The sequence below is a fragment of the Nicotiana sylvestris genome, chromosome 6, assembly GCF_000393655.2.
Source record: "Nicotiana sylvestris chromosome 6, ASM39365v2, whole genome shotgun sequence".
NCBI classification, from domain to species: Eukaryota; Viridiplantae; Streptophyta; class Magnoliopsida; order Solanales; family Solanaceae; genus Nicotiana; species Nicotiana sylvestris.
Genome location: NC_091062.1, coordinates 12,941,519 through 12,964,207, shown reverse-complemented (window position 1 = coordinate 12,964,207; position 22,689 = coordinate 12,941,519). Strand labels below are relative to the sequence as shown.

The 22,689-nt window shown below is 38.3% G+C and overlaps 1 protein-coding gene across 1 annotated transcript; it reads right to left on the bottom strand.

Annotated features, from left to right (window-relative positions):
- Nucleotides 1-20,144: 20,144 nt before the first annotated feature.
- On the bottom strand, nucleotides 20,145-20,624 carry LOC138870270 (secreted RxLR effector protein 161-like). The gene has a single exon (XM_070148066.1). It carries the CDS (start codon nucleotides 20,622-20,624, stop codon nucleotides 20,145-20,147), a length of 480 nt encoding a protein of 159 aa, XP_070004167.1.
- Between the last annotated feature and the right edge of the window lie 2,065 nt (nucleotides 20,625-22,689).

Sequence of the window (22,689 nt, the reverse complement as noted above, 5' to 3'; positions counted from 1 at the left end):
CATAGTTTTAGAAAATGAAAAAAAAATCAATTAAAATATCCCCAAGCAAGAAACTGGGGGCAAAAGTTGCGTTTGTTGTAAATAAATCTAATTCCGAAAGTTGTAACTAATAACCCAAAATTAATGTATTTTTTGAGCCTTTTATACCCTTTCTTTCTAGCCTATCCAAAACCCACATTACGGTCCAAAGAAAGACCTTCTAACTAGTCTTCAAAAGATGCCAAGTCAGACAAATGAGAGTCTTACCGGCGAACATAACATTCTGTTCCACAACAGAAAGGACTCTAATCTCCAACAGAAAGAGTCATACCAGCAACACTCCGAATCCCCAGCTGGAAAGTGATACAAATGAGAGAGTCTTATCGGTGAAAATCTTCGCGAGCACCATAAGGCGATGAAAGCTGAGAGAAAAACCAAAATGAGAGAGACTTGATAGTGAAAACCCTTCGGGCACTACAAGTCGAATAGGATTGAGAATCAGAGGGGGAATTACCAATTGAAGATCTTGAAAGATGATTGGCGGTAGAGGATAGGCCACAGGCGCATGTCATGACCATTAGAGTCGGTGTCTGCATTTGATAGGTTTTTATTTATAGTTTCTTTTGTTAAAGAGTCATTTTTCTTTGTCTTTTTATTCTGTTCCCTTTTATCTTTTTCCTTTCATAGAAAAATTCCCCAATAGAGTCTGTCTGGTCAGAACAAGTATGAAATGACTTCAAAATATGCCATCAGCTTTCCAATTATGCAAGATAAGATCTGACTAGTACATCCAAGTGGTATAGTCAGCGAGGAACAAGCGCGAGGCCAGTGTCAAAAAAGATATCCCCAACAAAAGGGAATTGACAAAAGGATTGACGAGCGTCAAGAGGGATATCCTTGCCAAAACCAAGGTTATAAATCTCAAAGACAAGGCCCGTGAACAAAGCAAGGAGAGCAGTGAGCATGATTTGGCGAAATCCATACTAGACTAAAGGGTCGGGGAAATGCCAGTTTCCAAGCTATGCCACAAAAGAAGAGGGATATCCCCAGCAGGAAGGGATTATCCCCAGCACATAATATCATCCCTAACAAGTCGTTGAATGTAGAGCAAGGAAGGAGAAAAGGAAAAGCCATCCCAGTAGGAGTATCACAACCAACCACCATGTTTTAAACTAACAAATTTTGTTTGATTTGAAGCAGGTAAAGGAAATGGCATTGATGCCAGAACTGCATGCCACAAGGGATATTATCAAACTGGGGTAGAAAATTTTCCTTCCATTTAGAAAATTTTCTGGAAGTCAGGTACCCCCAGCTGATAACATTTTACCCAACAATGTTATCCCTAGCAGGTAAGTAAATAATTCCCCAACAATGTTATCCCTAGCAGTTGCGAGGAGTCCAACACAAGGTTGAAAAGTCGGTATCCTCAGCGGTTCCTTTCGGGGAAAGGCAAAATGACTCTCAAGGGAGGTAGTCTTCGAAGGAAGAAGCTATGCAAAAACAAAACAAAAAAAAAGAATACAAAAAAAAGGAATAAAAAAAAAAAAGAATAAAAAGATAATAATGAAAAAAAAGAAAAAAAAGGGAAAAGTCATCCCCATCTAAATAATCCCCAACAGTTTCGAGGGAAGACAACACAGGTAAGTAAATAATTCAAAAAAAAACGAAGGTTTCATTAATAGGAGACGCACTTCCTAGTTTGAAATCATTAGAGTTCTACCCATAGGAGATGCATTTCCTCCTAAGTTCGTTTTAGTTTCACCCATAGGAGATGCATTTCCTCCTAAGTTTAAGTTTTACCCATAGGAGACGCATTTCCTCCTAAGTTTGTTTTAGTTTCACCCATAGGAGATGCATTTCCTCCTAAGTTTGTTTTAGTTTCACCCATAGGAGATGCATTTCCTCATAAGTTTAGTTTTTACCCATAGGAGACGCATTTCCTCCTAAGTTTAGTTTACCCATAGGAGATGCATTTCCTCCTAAGTTTATTTTACCCATAGAAGATGCATTTCCTCCTAAGTTGTTGTTTTTAAAAAAAAATGAGTAAGACCTAGTCTGACGAACCTTCTCCTAGGATCAAAATCTTAGTCCGATGAATTTTTCTCCTAAGATAGAGACCTAGTCTGACGAACCTTCTCCTAGGATCAAAATCTTAGTCTGATGAATCTTTCTCCTAAGATACCAAAAAACAAGACCTAGTCTGACGAACCTTCTCCTGGGATCAAAATCTTAGTCTGATGAATTTTTCTCCTAAGATAGAGACCTAGTCTGACGAACCTTCTCCTAGGATCAAAATCTTAGTCTGATGAATCTTTCTCCTAAGATACCAAAAAAACAAGACCTAGTCCGATGAACCTTCTCCTAGGATCAAAATCTTAGTCTGATGAATTTTTCTCCTAAGATAGAGACCTAGTCTGACGAACCTTCTCCTAGGATCAAAATCTTAGTCTGATGAATCTTTCTCCTAAGATACCAAAAAAGAAAAGACCTAGTCTGATGAACCTTCTCCTAGGATCAAAATCTTAGTCTGACGAATTTTTCTCCTAAGATAGAGACCTAGTATGATGAACCTTCTCCTAGGATCAAAATCTTAGTCTGATGAATCTTTCTCCTAAGATACCAAAAAAACAAGACCTAGTCCGATGAACCTTCTCCTAGGATCAAAATCTTAGTCTGACGAATTTTTCTCCTAAGATAGAGACCTAGTCTGATGAACCTTCTCCTAGGATCAAAATCTTAGTCTGATGAATCTTTCTCCTAAGATACCAAAAAGAAAAGACCTAGTCTGATGAACCTTCTCCTAGGATCAAAATCTTAGTCTGACGAATTTTTCTCCTAAGATAGAGACCTAGTCTGATGAACCTTCTCCTAGGATCAAAATCTTAGTCTGATGAATCTTTCTCCTAAGATACCAAAAAGAAAACAAAAAAAAACAAAAAAACAACGTCTGAATTTGAAAAAAAAAAACAACGTTTGAAAAAAAAAGGGAAAAAGGGAGTCATTTTTAGTTTTCTTAAAATTATCAATGTTTAGTTTTCCTAAAACCAGGCGCCCACTTGTATAACGAGAGGAATACTTTCAGTCTTTAAATTTCTTGTCAGGCGCCCACCTACATAATGAGTGGAATACATTTCAGTCTTTTTATTTCAAGTGTTGAAGTTGGGAGCCCGCCCATATAACAGAGGCATACATTTCAGTCTATTCATTTCAAGTGTTGAAGCCGGGCGCCCACCTGTATAACAAGGGAATACGTTCCATGTTTTACCAATAGGAGGCGCGTTTCCTAGCTTGGCTTTTTTAGGTTATATATTATTTTAGGAGACTCACTTCCTAAATTGAGATTCTACTCGTAGGAGATGCACATCCTAGCCTAGTCTTTAGTTTACTCTCATCATTGCATCAGTAGGGTAAGTGAATTACAATTTTGCTAACGACTCACAAATCTTCCCAGTACAAACTGGGTGAGGAAATTTTGTTTGTTTTGTTTGTTTTGTTTGTTTTGGTTGTCAGGGACCCGCCTGTAGAATGGAGGTTGTTGTATGTCGAAGATCGAAGAAGTCAGGAATCCGCTTGTAGAACAGAGGAACATTTTTAAGACCAAGCAGTGACCCACTGGACTGCAGAGGGTTACAACAGAAATCCCCAGCATTCGATCCAAGTTAGAAATAGTAGAAGCTCGCCTCAAGAATGCGAGTCAACAGTCTGGGATGATCAACAAAAGCTGGTCACAAAAACAAAAACAAGAGGAGAAAAGAAGGGAAAAGAACCCAAAGTACGGAAGTGGAGAACAGATGTGGTCTGCTCAAGAACTAGCACCTACAACTAGCAGTATCAAGGTTCAAATCCGAAGTCTGTATGAAGCACCATTCAAGACTCAAGACCAAGTTTCAGAAGACTTACAGATAGGAATCCTTGTAACTAGTAGCTGATAGGCTTAGCTAGTCTTTTTCAGTTTTCATTTTTGTTGTAATGACAGGACCGCGGACCGTAACCTCAACGGAACGGCACCTCGATCGGCTCTTCACCTCGGTACACTCTACCATCTCTCTCATTTCCGAACTACATGTGGCCTGATTCCTGTATAACCGAGGATATGTATGCAGCTCAGATACCAGGGCTCGGTCACATTCCCTTCCCTTCCTTAGTGTAGTCCCTCCAAATAATGGTCGGGTCAAAAACGTGTCTAGTCGTTCTTTGTCGGAAAACTCTTCGTGTTTCCAGTCAAAGAGGGGCAGCTGTAGACACCTGATTTTTGACCCTCTCCGAGAATTTTTACATTTTTAGCATAAATATGTAATTTAGGTCTAATATACCTATTTTGACTATTTTTGCTTTATTTCGTTGCAAAAAGAAAAATTACAAAAATATATATAGTTTATGTATTTCTCATAAACTTGAAAAATACAAAAAATAGTACCTTATTTTGTACTTTACGTAATTTCGAAAATTACCAAAAAATATAGTTCTATTAATGTTTTGTAGTCATTTTAATTTTTGAAAAATACAAAAATATTACTTTATATTTTATCTTTATATAAAAACGAAAATTACAAAAAAATAAGTTTTATTAATATTTTGTAGCTATTTTAAATCTTGAAAAATATACTTAAAAAGATACAGTTTTGTTTAAATATTAGTCTTATTTTTGGTAGTTATTTTGCTTACATAGGACTAGTTAAGCAACGTTTTCTTATTCTCGGATCCGGGCAAAAGAATAATATTCGGGTTCAAACTACCCGGTTTTAAGCCTAATTTTCGGACCTAGCCCATAATAATCCGAGTCCACGACACACGGGAACCCCACCACGCGTGGGGGACACAAGTCTTGAACCCCACCACGCGTGGGGCTCATTTAACTTGGCAAAAGGTTACAAAGGCACGGGGACAGACTTGGAAAGAGGGGAGGACTTTGGAAAATTTTTGAAGAGGGATTTTTGGTTTTCCACTGTTGATCTTCTTCTTCCTCAAAGAAGAAGAAGAAAACCCTACTGCCCAAACCACCATCAATAACCCACTCCCTCACGTAAAACCACCCTCGCACCCCAGCGAAACCACACCCAAACACCACCCCCAACGCTTGAACCTTCTCCAGTCCGACACCACCCCATCAACCTCTCCCCGACGCCGGAATCACCGCCCAAACTAGTCCGCCAGCGGCCTCACGACCTGCGAAAAACCTCCACCAACCCATGTCCAAACGTCATAGCCCCCGGGAAACCACCTGCGTCCAAGCACCACCACCAAAACAACCATTGCTGCCACCCAGAAACCTCCATCGACACTGTCCAAAACCAACACCGACCACCACGACACTCCTCCTCCTCCTAACTCCATCAAACCAGTCGCACCCCGTCGCAACCAACTCCCTCCATCCCGTCACCTTCCCGACTGTCCAAACCACCACCATCAACAAAGCCCGCCACCAGCCTCACATCCCAAAACCACTACCAAACAGACCCAACCCCCGTCAAGCAGCAGCTATCGCTGCTGCATCGTCAAAAACCCTCGACCACTGCCCAGACGACCCCTCGCACCCCCGGCGATGAACCTATAATACCACACCAAGGCGAGCACCCAGTCGCTACCCCCATGTCCAGACAACTGCCTGCAAAGTCCAGCTGTGAACGACCCTCCCCTCCGTGCCATGACTGACCGGAAAACACACATACACACCAGCTGAGGCTTAACCGAAAACGTTCAAAAATAGCCCAGAAGTTCTATCCGGGATGAGTTCCGTCGAGGTCGACTTTGGTTCGTCGAGGTCCGGTACGTCGAGGTTGTTGCTGTCCAATTTTTGGCGAGTTCCAGATGTTGAAACTTGACGTTGCTGTTAAACGTGAGTATTCATGTTATTTTTGTTGTCTCGGTGTCTTCTTTGCTTCCATGTCTTGTCTCGTTAAATTTTGAGTAGTAGTAATATATTTGCCATATTTTAAAGCTTATCTCGTCATTTTTGTTTATCACTAATTGTCAGATGTTTGCCATTTATTGTTAGATTATTAGCTTATATTTCATTAAACTAGATTAAGAGAGAAAAAAGAATGATAGTTTATAAATAGCGTCAAATTAGTGATTTGTGGCAATATTGTTGTTTGTATGTAATTAGATTAAAGGAACCGGGGGTGCATCTCATGTGACCCGGCTCCAATTTGGAACAAAGTTAAATAGAACTTGTCGTGAACCACTAGTGCGTTACGTATAGCATGGCTTGCAATATATTTTAATAACTTTGAATTAACTCTTTAAATAGATAAAGTAAAAAATGTAGTAACTTTAAGTTTACCCTTTTAAAAAAAAAATAATAATAAAAAATGAGACGAGCCTCGCCAAATAAAAGGGACAAATTGTGGGGCCCTCACAAAATATATGTATTAAATACTTAGATTCCGGGACGGGCCGTTTAGCAAATTTCACGGCCCTACCCCAAAATAATAATGCGCTAGTTGCTTTAGGCGCGCCTTTAATAATGTTATCTCCCTAAACTCGGGTGCACATTTATGTGACCCAAATCCAAATCTCAACGGAGTCGAAATATGTCTTTAGTCACGGGCGCATTGATTGTGGCGTGGCCCGAGATGCATTTCCATGACGTTGTAAATTCCTTTTAATAATAAATGAGACGAGCCTCGACAAACAAAAATGTAGAAGCTGCGGGGCCCTCTAAATGCATATATATTAAAAATACTTAGAATTCGGGACATGCCGTTTAGCAAATTTTACGGCCTTCCCCAAAACAACCATACGTTAGTTGCTTTAGGCGCGTCTTAATAATTTATCCTCCTTAATTCGGGTGCACATTTATGTGACCCAAATCCAAATCTCAACCGAGTCGAGATATGTCAATAACCACGAGTGCATTGATGTAACGTGGTTCGAGATATGTTTTCACGACGTTGCAAGTCCTATAAAAAAAACAGTAAATGATAAAAGCGGTTAAAAGTTAAATTTTGCACATAAGTTCACACTTGTATAAAATCAGATAATCAAGCCGAATATAACAGTTGAGCGACCGTGCTAGAACCACGGAACTCGGGAATGCCTAACACCTTCTCCCGGGTTAACAGAATTCCTTATCCGGATTTCTGGTACGCAGACTGTAATATGGAGTCATTCTTTTCCTCGATTCGGGATTAAAATTGGTGACTTGGGACACCCTAAATCTCCCAAGTGGCGACTCTGAAATAAATAAACCAATCCCGTTTCGATTGTCCTTTAATTGGAAAAACTTCCTTGCACCCCCTTCGGGTGCGGAAAAAGGAGGTGTGACAGGTGTATAAGGAGGACAACAAATGAATGAGGGAAAAAAAGGAAGGGAAAAGAAAAAGGCCAAAAAGGGAGTAAAGATCCAAGATAATGGAAGGGCCTCCTTCATATTGATATGCTTCATACAAACTTGCAGTTGATTATTATGTTGAATGGGTAGTATCTCTTAACAACTTTATATTAACTATAATGGTAAGGTGACTTATGGAATAAAATTAATATTCATGTGGATTATGTTTTATCTTAGCGATTGAAAGAGTTAAGACTCCCAATTTTAATTTATATCAAACACAGTCCTTTCTCTTGATATATATAGTTGAGAGAAAATTGTCAGGTTTTGTGCTTGTGAGGGTAGGAATCATGATCTAAACTTAAAATTAAGATATGTAATTGTAATAAAAATCAGGCATCACTTGAAAGAACTACAAATTCAAAACTAGTTTCCCACACCTATTTGGCTTAATTTTTTTTAACCATTTGAATATTTAAAAAGATTATTCTATAAATATAACAAGATATTTTATAATTGCGCGAAGCGCAAGAAATTCACTAGTTCAAATTAAAACTGACACGAAAGACTAATGAAGGATCGACTTTAAAAGCTTTTGAATATTGGGCACGTGCTCAGCACGAGCTCACCATCACTAGTAGCTTCTTAACAAACATCAGTTAGTAATACTTATTTATATTGATAAAGGTTCTTTCAAGTTAACAAAATGTTATCCAATTGTTTTAACACACTGCTTTAGTTCTAGTTATCTAAAACCTTAATCACAAATATGAAAGACATGTGTAGTTTCATTCAAAGTTATAAAATATTAGGTAAAGTTAGTAAAAGCTTAAAAACTTGAAAAAAAGATTTACTACATTCCTAACGTCATCACCATACAAGAAAATTAATACTAGTTTTTTGTTTTGTTGTTGTTAATAGAAACCGTCAAACAATGAAAATATGAACTAATAAAGTTTTTCAATATTAATAGTAATCTCTTAGCATAAATGATAATTTTGTGAAAGACCTTTGCCAGAGAACTAAAAATTGATTGGAACTTGGTATATCGAAATAAAAACTTGAACATTTGGAAGGAAGATTCAATGCATTCATATGTATACATGAAAATTATAGGGTGTGTTTGGTATAACGGAAAATGTTTTTCGTGAAAAATATTTTTCAAGAAAATATTTTCTTGAAAAATAAGTAATAATCTTATTCATTATCCGGTGTTTAGTATGCAAATTAAGGAAAATGACTTCTCAAGAGTATTCATATATAATTTAGATATAATAAACATGAAGCCATAAACCTTCAAACCAACAACCTTCCGAACCCATAAATTTCATAAACTTTCAAATCGCTAAACTTTCAAAACTGCGAAATTTCGAACCCGTAAACTTTATAATTTCTAAACCCGTAAACTTCCAAACAAATAACCTCCGAACTCATAATTTTGAAACTTTAAGCCGATAAATAAAAAAATTAAAACTGAAAAATATATTTAAAAAATATTTTTTTTGACCGGGGGGGGGGGGGAGGTGACAGTAAAACGAAAAAAATAGAAATTTAAATTACAAAAAAAAGTAAAAAAAAAATTGTGGGGGTGGGTCCGGGCAGGAAAACATTTTCCTCAATTGGAGGAAAATGAGTTCATAAGGAAAATATTTTCCAAAACAAATCCAATCCCTTAACAATAGCAGTTCGGAGTCAACAAATACAACCCGGTACAAAACACACCTCCATGTTCGGCCTACCAATGAATCCCAAATCAGCTCCGGTCCCCCACGATAGATAAATAAACCTCCGAAAGTCTACAATGACTGAATAAAAACACATACTAACGTCTGACTAGCCATGGCTACTTTTTACGGTCCTCAACCAAAAAACAATCTACTCACGAGAACTCCTAGTGTCTAAATCCATAGAACAGACGAATCACCATCTCTGATCTCAACTCCACCGCCTGAATGCCCACACTTCTCCAATTACACAATCACCCCACGAGGAATACTTCTAAAATTTTTCTGTGCCACAAAGCAAAATTTGAACTCCAGCAGTCCATCAAACAAGAGAGTGCCGCAATACCAATGAAGTATCCATAACTCCCACACATCGCCCTTTCTGAAATGTATACTCTCATCAAGCCATACCAGTTAGTAATATCATTTACCTAATCATCAGAAACTGTCCATGCTGCCTAAGAATTTATGACCTTCCTTTCAGAACAGAACTGTGACCTTACACATGCAAATCTAAACCCTACACAACATACCGCATACACCACATCCTATGATAAATATGAGAACATCATAATCCACTCCGAGTCACAAGCAACTACGTACTCAACTAGCGAAGAACTTTTCATTTGACCCCATCTAGGAGAAGATCACTATACATCACATGCTCCTCACGCCAGTAGGAGATATACCTCTCTAGCCGTGGTAGAAACCATCAAGAACTCTCCGAATCCCATTTGCTCAAAACCCAACCGTCAGGACTGAATCCTTCTAACCCAACCAAGCTACACAAGTCACCAAAACTCAAGAGCATTGCCACAAAACACCTGTAGAAACTTATTACCTCATAAACACCCAAAGAACTAATCATACCCATTACCATACCGATCCAACCTACTACCAAGCTGTCCTATCTATCCGAGTTCTTCTGAATTGCATTCACATTGATACCTCTCCTCAATACCTCAATCCTCAACCCAGACTCACTACACGAGTCCCTAATATAAACCACACTATCCTAAGGCTCATAAGCCATTGAATACTCTCTTAAGCACCCCAAAAGTACCACAATCGAGATACCCACTCCGAAGAGACCTTCTATGAATTTCAAGTTGTTCATCTTACTTTCTTGATATTGAAATGTAATTTCAAGTTGTTCATCTTACTTTCTTGATACTGAAATGTAGAATCCACAATGATGTAGAAATACTGCGAGCCTCGACACCATCCAATGTAACTCTCAGCTTTTAGTCACATACGAACCCGCAAAAATTCTCAATTGCCACATATAAGTATTGAATTCATTAGAACCGTTCTCGAGAGTTATCCACTCTGCTCAAATCTCAATTAGACTGATCAAATGGGCCGATCGACCTGAGCCCCATTAGCACTCCAACACCAAAGGATGTAACCCCACCTTAATGCAACCAGATAAATTTTTGCTCCACGCACATTACATCCTTAACTAATAACAACTCAAATCATTCCATGATTCTTATATACTCATAAAACCTAATACAACTCGTATCTAGAAATTCCCTTTACTCGAGTCATCCTTGATCTCAACCTCTGCAAGTCATAACTGATTCACCAGTATACCTCAAACTGAAACTAATATGACACTTAGCCATGCAATCAACTTATCAATAGCAGACTCTCCCACTTGGCTCAAAGCCATAGAACAAAACACACAAAAACTCACAATGCCCATACTCTATTACTGCCATAATACCATAGTGAGATTAAACTAAATCCTTCATAAACTCGTGCAACACAAACCATCTAGTACTTCAAATCATCTGCAAATCTCACATTCACCCTCATAATAATCAAGACAACTCTCACACGCGATCCAAACTCAATCTGCAGCACATATAATTCATTAGTAAAGGAGGACTCGCTACAAAATAACATAGGGATCACATGCCCTCAGGACACCCCGCAGGAGATAACCCACCTGCTTCGTCTCAAACTAACATCTCTTTATACCCTTCCACCGTCATAAACATCATGCAATCACTTAATCTTCCTAAGTCTGAACTCATATCACGACATAAAATCTGCTTCATTCCCCAACTAAACAACATGAAAAGTTCCTTCAACACACCCATAACTTAGGGCTATACATCAAATCAAGATGGAAATCAAGCACCAAATAGTTCTTTCTACCCTCAAGCAGACCCTCCTCATCACATCCAAATCATATGAACACATCTCGCAGTCACATCATACTCATCGCGTAGCCATCACTTCCACTAACAGGGACACTACCGAACATATAAATCAAAAAGCACATGCTCACACAATCAACACCTTAGTGCTCAAGCTACAGGTAAAGACCGGCCCCAAGTCCTCCAGACTGGCCCAAAATCAATACACAGAAATCACATCTCGCATCCCATTCAGGGAATCATAAGTCGTCGATGCACAGCTGATATCAAGTGCTCATGCGCGCATACAAATGCGTGGAAGGAATTTCAAGAGTTACATTTCAAGATGAATCAATGTCGCACGATAAGAATTCAAGAATGTGGGATTTCCTAAAGGTTCTATTGTCTCTCGAATATAAGTACAGACGTCTCTGTACCAATCCGCGAGACTCTACTAAACCTGTTCATGACTCGTGAGACCTATGTAACCTAGGCTCTGATACCAACTTGTCATGACCCAAAACTAATCCTGTCGTGATGGTGCCTAATGTGGTACTAGTAAAGCCGACACACTAACAAAACCAATCAATATTTTCATTTTTAAGACAAAACCAAAGCTATTTAACAAAAAACCTACATAAGAAGTTTAAATCAAAATAACAGTGCGGAAAAAAAGCCCGACATCGGTGTGTCACTAGTCATGAGCATCTACTACAACCGTTTGACAACATCAAGACTAACATAACCTGGAAATAACTGAATACAACTAAGGGAGGATAAGGATAGAGAAAAGCAGGGCTGGAATTGCTAGGCAGTTACCTGACTAACTCCGATGGACCTGCCACTGCGTAATCAACACCCGCTACTAGGTTCACAAATACTTGGATCTGCACACAAGGTGTAGTGAGTAATATGAGTGCGCCAACTCAGTAAGTAATAAAAGTAAATAGAGACTGAGCAATAGTGACGAGCAATAAAACATATACAGTTCATATCATGAAATCTCAGTAAAATACAGCAGGCTTTTAAAATAAGGGTTTTGAGTCAACTCAACTCATTTAAATCCAGTTTAAGTAAAACCATTTAAAACATCTTTCAACAGTTTTCAATAAAGTGATGAAATAGTGAGTAAAAAAAATGAAAACATAAATAGCCCTTCAGGCAAAACTCACTCGTATACAGCCCCTTGGGCAACATAAATCAAGAACAACCCCTCGGCAAACATCATTTGTGAACAGCCCCATCGGGAAAACATGCATCATAAACAACCCCTTGGACAAACCTCACAATCACTCATATACAGCCCCTCGGGCATTACCTCACAATCGCTCGTAAACAGCCCCTCGAGCACAATATGAATCAAGAACAACACCTCGGGCAAAATATCATATCACTCACTCAGGGTACTCGCGCTCACTAGGGGTGTACATACTCCGGAGGGGCTCCAACAGCCCAAGCGCTATAACAAGATACCTCATGGCATAAATCAATCAGGCCCTCGACCTCATAACAAGCCACCTCGGCATAAATCAATCAGGCCCGTGGCCTCATAAAAATCATGAATCAATAACAACTTGTTGCGACGTGCAGCCCGATCCCATAATATCCTCACAATACAGGCCCTTGGCCTCACTCAGTTAGAAACCTTTCAAGCCACTCGGGCTATCAGTAAAACCGGGTGCTCAGCCCAAAATATCATTTTATGCATCAAAACAGAGTAATAAAGATTGAGTTATGAAATCAGTAAACACAGTAAGACTGAGTACAAATCTTAAATCAAAAAGTGAGAGGATAATAAGAAAAATCCTCTAAAGGTCCAAATAGCTCTGGCACAAGGCCCAAATATGGCATTCGGCCCAATATATAGTAAATTCTTTCTAAAACACATAAGTATCATATAATTTAAGTCAAATACGCAACTTTATAGTTGCTAAGGGACGGACCAAGTCACAATCCCCAACGATGCATGCCCACACACCTGTCACCTAGCATGTGCGCCACCTCAAAATAGTAAAGCAATGTGAAATCCGGGGTTTAATACCCTCAGGACTAGATTTACAATCATTACTTACCTCAAACAAGCCAATTCCAATACCGAGCAGCCAAGCGATGCTCCAAAAATGTCATCTTACGCATTCCGACCTCCGAACGGCTCGAAACTAACCAAAAACAACTCAAATACATCAAACAATGCTAAAGAACCAATCCCAATTGAAAAAGATCGAATCTTTAATTAAAAGCCCAAAATCGATCAAAAGTCCAACACGGGCCTGCATCTCGGAACCCGACAAAACTCACAAAATCTTATAACACATTCAATTATAAGTCCAACCATACTAGTTTCATCCAATTCCAACTCCGAACCAATATTCAAAACTTATGAAACTTTAGGCAAAAACCCTTAAATTTCACTTTAAAATCATCAATCAAATGCCAAAAACGAAGACGGATTCATGAAATATAACCAAAACCGAGTAGAGAACACTTACCCCAATACATATGATGAAAATCGCCTCCAAAATCTCCTAAATCCGAATTCCCCAACTCAAAATATGACTAAATGAACAAATCCTTAATTTATATATTTTTCTGCCAGCTATTCTGCCTCGATTCTTATATCAAATGATCCCAAAATTTGCTTTGATGACTCCAATGGATTCCTTGTAAAATTTTAGTCAAGTTGGGCTCTTGAATCACTCCATTTGACCTTATATTGAAGGAGATATGTTGGTTTCAATATTTGAAAATAGTGCAGATTTTTAAATACAAAATCAGTGGCAATTTCGTAATTAATCTGAAATAAATCTAGCAATCCAATTCTTAGTAAAATGATCATAAAATCCTTATACAATCTCCAAATTCTATGATTCTTTTTTCTATGGCTCCGTAATTATGATACAGATCTAATGCTTCAATAAAAACAGAAATCGGAGCTCATTTGCTTAATGTAGTACCATTTATGCTTGAAAAATGACGTCGAAACATAAAAAGACGAGCGCAACACATCCCAAACCTATCCGAAACTCACCCGAGCCCCTCGGGACCCTGTGCGAACATACCAACAAGTCTCATATCATAACACGAACCTACTTGAGGCCTCAAAACACACATTACAACATCAAAACAACAAAGCACACCTCAATTCGAAACTTCAAACTTTACAACCGATGCCGAAGCCTATCAAATCATGTCCGATTGACCTCAATTTTGCATGCAAGTCACATTTGATATTATGGACCTGCTCCAACTTTCGTAATCGGAATCCGACCCTGATATCAAAAAGTCCACTCCCGATCAAACTTTTCAAAATTTCAACTTTTGCTATTTCAAGCCAAATTCTACTATGGACCTCCAAATTACAATTCGGACGCGCTCCTAAGTCCAAAGTCATCCAACGGAGCTAACAAAACCATCAGAAATCCAATTCGAGGTCAAATCTAAAAAGTCAAAACTTGGTCAAACCTTTCAAATTTAAAGCTTCTAGCTGAGAATCATTCTTCCAAATCAATTCCGAATAACTTGAAAGCCAAAACCGACGATTCACATAAGTCATAATACTTCCTATGGAGATACTCATTCCCTCAAATAACTGAGCGAAGTACAAATGCTCAAATGACCGATCGGGTCGTTACAATTTTATTTATGGATTTTTAGTAGAATATGATTGTGAAATATATAAAAAAATAAATTAAGTAACAAGACTTGAAATGATACTTAATGCATCCTAATATCACTTGCTACTTCCCTTACTTAATAATAATTTCCTTATTTCTTATACATTCAAAGCTCTCTACAATAGCATTGTTTGTTCTGGATAGTTTTGGATGTTATAGCAAATTGCTATTATAGAAGACATATATTATAACAAAACATGACATTTGGTTCCGAAAAAACTTGGCTTTTATAGTGTAGTGTTGTTATATAAAAATATTGTTATAAAGAGATCTGACTATATCACTTAATTTCACATGTTTAATATCATTGATAGTTTTTTTAATAAAAAGAAACTTTTTATACTGATCATGCATATATATAATTTAAATCCTAGTAAATAAGGAGAGAAGCTTACCACACGTGTATATTATTCTGTCAGAGTGTGTATATATGCAACTGCTGCACAGTTTCCTTCCCTTTTACAATTGTCATTTCCATACCACCTTTTATAGCTCTAAACAGAGTGGATTATTCAACATATATTTTATTGCTTCTAATCCAAAGGCTATTATTATTGCACTAGCTAGCATTTATAGCAAGCTCCAAAGGACAAAACATGGAATATAAATGAGCAGAGTGTACTTCAGATTCTACTAGCAATATCATGAGATAGCACAATGTGGATACATGAGGAGAGTGTTGGAGCAACGCTAAAGTTGTTTCCGTATAACTTATAGGTTACGGGTTCGAACAGTGAAAACAACCACTAATATTTGCATTAAGGTAGACTGTTTATATCACATTTCTTGGAATGTGGTCCTTCTCCAAATCCTACGTGAACGCAAGATGTTTTGTGTATCTTTTTAGCATATTGTAAATCTATTTTTAGGTTATTTTCCATGGAGAACAAAAAAGGGAAAAAATAAAAGAAAGTTGATGTTCTAAACTTCAATACCACACAAAAGGGGGGGGTGATTATGTGGTGCCTAATTTTTCGTTTAATCTGATTATAGAAGGACCTGGTTCTTTTATGTGTTCCAACTGCTACTGTTGCAGAATTATAAATACATAAATTAAAGAACAAAGAGATTTTACGTGGAAAACACCTGGCTCAAAAACCATGACCTACCTTCCAGTAGAATTATTGAAAATCAGATTTTTGAGATTGACAACGATCATTCTTTTTTGAGTGAACTCCACTAAAATCACTAATCCAAAAAACTGCATTTACAAAAACTCTTTTGTAAACCTAGGATTAACTCTAATCCCGTTATAGCACACAGCCTCAACTGTTGCGACAGCTTCAAGTTAACTCTAACTTGGAAACTCTGAGTACCTAATACAATTGCTTCTAGATAAAGCTGAAAGGTACAATATAAAATCACCTACTACAATTGAACTAGAATAAAAGATAGACACTTGGAACTGGTTCTTCTATCTGATTCAAGTAGCTTCAGGATTGCACGCTTGAATCACACATAAATTGCTTGCAAAGTTGCCTTGCTATTTTGCTCTCAATTCACATTTAACTTCTACTTAATGCATTATCTGTAAAAGAGAACAACACTGATATTTATGAAGTTAGTAAATAGAGGTTGACTAGAATACTGATGCTACTCTTCCTTGATGGAAGAGTTCTGGTTGGTCTCATCCTCTAACTCTATCCATCCTTAAACCGTGTTCTCTTTGTGTAAGGAGTCTTTCTCCTGATCCAATATGCAACCTTTCGATCAGGATCAGGAGATATCATTTCTAGTAAGTGAGATTTATCTCCTTTGCGTACATCTTACATGCTTGAGTTGACCATGTCTGTGGTTCACTAGGATGGACCTGGTCCATGCCTGAGTTCCTTTGTTAGTCTTCAAAACTCACTTTTACTTGGGCCAACAAATTTCCTCTTTTTGATGATGACAAACTCTATGCTTTTCACTCACTTCAGCCCTGTCAGAACTCAACTTATTCATCAATGCAAAGTTAGAAATTTTTTACTTATCATCAAGGACCAGGTTCATTAGGTTATAAACATCACTTATTCCGAATGTAAAGCACAATATCTTCCCCCTTTTGTCATCATCGAAAAGTTGCATAAACACAGTGTGATTCCCAGAATTTTAACAATTACTCATGACCACTGGGGATACTCAAGTGAAATCATGGATTAATCATTAGTAATCAACCAAACATATTTAAACTATCAAAAAAAAGTAAATAATTAATCAAGAGCAAACACAACAAACTTCATTGATAGCAAATATGAGTCTACCATAATCCACAAAAAGAAATAAAAATAGCCAAAACATGAGCAAAACAAGAAAAAATTCCGAATCTGGGTCACTAAAAGATCTAGACAAGGTTCAAGAATTGAAAGCTAAGAACTTAAGGCTTGGAAGGACTAGAGGGTTGGGTTTTGGCTTGGAGAAGGTGCATCATATCTTGAAGAATGCCATCATTCTTTTCCTTTTCCTTTGTGAGCTAAGTTCTGAGAGCATCTGTCTCAGATTCAACCTCTACTAAACGAGCCTTAGCCTAGCTATCTCAGCATCCTTTGCCCCGTTCTCCTGCACTAAAGCTCTGACTTTGCTATTTATAGGTGTCTTCTTGGATGAACCAGGTTCATTGGGAATGGCAGTGACCTCATAGTCACAAGCAATCAAAGTGTTGATTCCAAAGTGATCCTTGCTTGTGGAAATTTCCCACTTCTTCAGTTGCACCTTACAATGATCAAGCACAGTAGTCAGAATAAATCCATAAGGAGTGGCATGGGCTTTGGAGACATTGATAAACCTGTCCAGTAGCTTAATAATAAATGCAGGCCAGTTGATCTGCCTTTCACTTTCAAGACACTCCATCAACACCAAGTCCTTATAGTTAGCAATGTGCCTTCTTTCCTACCTAGCCAGCAAGCACTTGTTGACAAATTCAAACATGACTTTGTGTTGTGGCTTCATTTCACTCTTATGCACAACTTTGGCCTCATTCACTTCTGTGACATCACAGAATCTCCTAGTGATTGCAAGGGTAGTAGGAAGGGAGTCCATACTTTGCCATCTTTGCCTTGTGTAATCATCATATTCTCAGAGGGAATGTCAACAATCTCACCCAGCTCCTTTGCATCAAATGTCACTTGGACCCCTTTCACCTGGATGGTAACTCTATCATCCTTGACCTCTGCATTTGCCATGAATTGAATGATCTGATTCCTGGCCAGCCTACCATTCAACTGAAGGACCATGTCCTTCTAACCCTGAGCAGCTAGAGCATCAACCAATCGAACCATTCCTGGTTCCACCAAATCCTTCAGAAGTCTACACTTCAAGATTTTTCTTTTGCCAAACTTGGCCATCTTATCTTGTTCATCATCAGATTCACTCTCTTCTTCACCACTCCATTCCCCCTCCTCAGTAATTCTAACTTGTTTGTTTTTCACAGCAGACCTTGTCCTCTTGGCCAATGAAGGTTCAGCAGTCTTAGACACAGATGAAGACTTCTTGGAAGAAGTCTTGGTCTTTTTGGGCTTGGGGGTCTGAACCTTCACAGTTGTGTGCTCTTCCTAATTGACCTGTTCTACCTCATCCACATCAACAGTCTCAGCAGGATCTACAACCGTAACTTTCCCTTTATCCATCATTTTCTTCTTGCTTTCTGCCATAGCCTTTTGTAACCCACTCTCACTCTGCTTCATCATGCTTCATGTGGCCCTTCCTTTTGGTAGAGAAATATAAGTAGTTGTTGGAGAAGAAGCCTTTCTTTTCTTGGAAGGTTTTGCAGTGATGGGGGCTTTTGGTGTTGGGATTCTCCTTTTTTTGGATCATAGCTAGCACCCACTTTCTTCAGAAGGTCTACTAGGGTCTCTTTAATAGATGAACCAGGTTCATCTTCTTGTGAACTAAGATCAACCAACCCTTCAGCAGCCTTCCCTGAACCACTTCCCCCTATCTTCTTGCCACTCTCTTTTAACAGTTGCATGTTCAACCCCACAGATAGCTGGTCTCACCAATTCAGAAGTGGGTGAAGAATCAGCCACTTCTTTCCCTTTTCCCCTCACATCACTACGCACACCCTCACTCTCCTTTTCTTTTTCACCTTTATTTTTACCACCTCTCCTTCTTGACTCAGGCAATTCCACATTCCTAATAGACCCAACCTGAACAAACCTATTGTCTAAGCTTTCAACTAAAATAGAACGTACCTTAGAATGGGAATTTTGAGCCTTCTCAGAGTCAGAAGACCAAGTTCCTTCCCCCTCACTCACAAATTTGAAAAAATCATCTGAGTTCTTAGAATCTTTGGCTTGCCTTTCCTTTAATTTCTCGTTCAATTTCTTTGAAAGAGCACCAGCTGCCACCGTTTTGCGAGCAAGCATTTTTACTCGCCTTCTCCTAGGTTAAGGGGTTGTGCTGGGTGGATGAATCAAAAGGGGTAGGTTATGGAGGAGTGCATGGGTTATCTTGGGGGGTTAGTCATCTTGCTAATTCTAGAGGAGGATTTCTGAATTGGGGTTTTGGAAGAGAGAAGAATAGAGTGCAGAAGAAATTCGACAGTTTAGAGAATTATGAAAGTGGTAGTGATTGTGATGATGAGTTTTTAAATAGAGAGGCTTAGTTAATGACTAACGACAGCTTTTTGTAGTCAATTAGAAGTCTAATCAACCTGAAATTTCAGGTTGAATAAGCGGTTAAGCTTCCCTAGATTCTAGGCATTTTATGTGGTGAGGATTCTATTAGAGACAGAACTGGTTCAAACTTTAAAGGGATAGGTTTTTGTGATGATTTTGAACATGGGTAGGACTCTGCTCATGAATTAAATATTAATATTTTTAATTGTGCAGAATGTAGAAAACATACCTCGTTATTCAGGTGAACCAGTACTGATGAACCAGGTTCTTCACTAAGAATCTTATTGATCATGCCTCAATTTACCAAAATAGAGAAAATTTTGTGAGAGATCAGTGAGTCATATCAACACATGTTACAGGAGTATACTATTTACATTATGATAACGAGCAACGATTAGTCTATATATTTACACAAGTTCTAGATTTTCTAACAAAAAAAATCTTTTTCAATTTTTTTCATTGTGCATTCTGAACTGTTCCCATTAGATGATCTTAATCATCCCTAATTCTAACTTGTTCCTTTGAAAGTGCTCTCTACTCAGTGCTTTAGTGAAGATGTCAACAATCTGTTTATCAGTAGCACAAAATTCTAAGAAAGCAATTTTTTCTCATAGTTGTCCCTCAAAAAATGGTGTCTAACATCTATGTGTTTAGTTCTCTTATGATGAAATGGGTTCTTAGTCATACTAATAGCACTAGTGTTATCACAGAAAATAGGGATGCAACCAACTTCAATACCAAAATTCCATCAACTACTGTTTGATCCATAGTAATTGAGCACAACAGGAAGCATCAGCAACATACTTAGCTTCAGCAGTGGATAAGGCCACTGAATTTTTCTTCTTAGCAGCCCATGACACAAGACATGAACCAAGGAAGTGTGCCATACCTGAGGTGCTCCTTCTATCCACTAGGAAACATGCATAGTCAGCATCAGCATATCCCACTAGGTTAAAGTTACTACCTTTTGGATACCAAATACAAAGGTCAGTAGTGCCTTTCAAGTATCTCAATATTCTCTTGACAGTAGTCAAGTGGGATTCCTTTGGATTTGCTTGAAATCGAGCACAAAGTCCTACAATGAAAACAATGTCAGGTTTGCTTGCAGTAAGATACAAAAGTGAACCAATCATACCCCTATACAACTTTTGATCAACAGATGAATCAGGTTCATCTATGTCCAATTTTGTGGCTGTTGCAATAGAAGTGTCTATTTCTTTTGATTCTTCCATTTTAAACTTCTTAATCAATTCTTTTGAATATTTCTGTTGATGGATTATGGTTCCATTTGAGTTTTGTTTAATTTACAAGACTAAAAAGAAATTAAGCTCGCTCATCATATTCATTTAAATTCACTACCCATAAGTTTTGCAAATTCCTTACTTAAATTTTCAGTGGTTGCCCCAAAAATTATGTCATCAACATATATTTGTACTACAAGAAGGTCCTTACCTTCTTCCCTCAAGAATAGAGTACTATCAATTTTACCTCTCTTGTAGCCATGCGTCACGACCCTAACCCGGTCGTGATGGAGCCTCTCATGAAGACAAGGCCAGCCAATTAAACCCAATTCACTTTTTAAAATAGTTAAACAATATAAAAGCAGTCTAAACATGATTTAGTGATAATAAATAGTGGAAATACAACCTGACACAGCCTTAACCGGGGTGTCACAAGTCACAAGCATCTACTACGGTATAAATACAACTGAAAGTATGAAGTGTACAAATACAGACTAATGAAATGAAGAGAGAGAAAAGTAGTGCTGCGAACGCCGGCAGCTACCTTGCTAAACTCCGATGACTCTGCCTCAAATCAACTAAAACCCGCTACCGGGTGTATAAATACCTGAATCTGCACACAAGGTGCAGGGAGTAAAGTGAGTACTCCAACTCAGTGAGTAACAAATATAAATAATGACTGAAAGTAAGAATTCACGTAAAACACAAGGCATTCCATACTGAAGCAGTAAAATCACTTAAAACAGTAAAACAGTGAAAATTCAAGTGAAAGTCCCTTTCTCAACAAGTAAAACAAGTAATTAACAGGTAAATAAACAAATAGAAATTTGCCCCTCGGGCACAGTATCAATAAATCCGCCCCTCGGGCAACATCTCAGAACAGTACCAGCCCCTCGGGCTCAATCTCACATCACAATGGGTACCCGCGCTCACTGGGGGTGTACAGACTCCGGGAGAGGCCCCTTACGGCCCAAGCGCAATATCAAGCCATCTCGTGGCATCAAATCTAGGCCCTCGACCTCATATCAATCAAGCTACCTCGTGGCATATTTATGTATCTCAGACCCTCGGCCTCATATCAGTATCAAAGTATCTCACAACTAGGCCCTCGACCTTACTCAGTCCAAAAATCATCACAAGCCCCTCGGGCAATAGTAAAATAGTATTTCTCAGCCCAAAACATCATTTAAAAAAATCATTTAAGTCTCAAAACTAAGTAAAGATGGCTGAGTAGTAATATAGTAGAAAATAACATGACTGAGTTCAACTAATAAGTCAAAACAGTGAGGAAATAGTAATAAAAATCTTCAAAGGGTTCAAATAGTTGGCACAAAGCCCAAATATGGCAATCAGCCCAAATTATGATGATAGCAAATAAGTTTCAATCAAATACGGGATAAAATCATCAATCGGGACGGACCAAGTCACAATCCCCAATAGTTCACAACCCCACGCTCGTCATCAAGCATGTTCCTCACCTTAATATAGCACTACAATGTGTGATCTGGGGTTTCAAACCCTCAGGACATCATTTACAATCATTACTCACCTTGAACCGGCTAAACCTCTAGCTCACGACGCCTTTGCCCCTCAAATCGGCCTCCATGCGCGTCGAATCTATCTAAAATCAGAACGAATACGTCACAATATGCTAAGGGAACAAAGCCCAAGCGAAAACAATCAACAAAGGGCACAATTCCCGAAATTACCAAAACCCGAGCCCCGGGCCCACATCTCGGAATTGGGTAAAATTTATATTTTCAGAATCCTCATACTCTCACGAGTCTAACCAGACCAAATTTATCCAATTCCGGTTCCATTTGTTTCTTCAAATCATCATTTTATATTTTTGGAAGATTCCACAACTTTTCTTCCCAAATTCCATCCCAAATTATGAATTAAATGATGAATTCAATGATAGATTCATGTATTCTAGCCAAATCTGAGTTAGAATCACTTACCCCGATGAATTTCTTGAAAAACCTTCGAAAAATCGCCAAAATCCAAACTCTCTAGGTCAAAATATTAAATAAAACCCAAAACCTCGTATTTATAG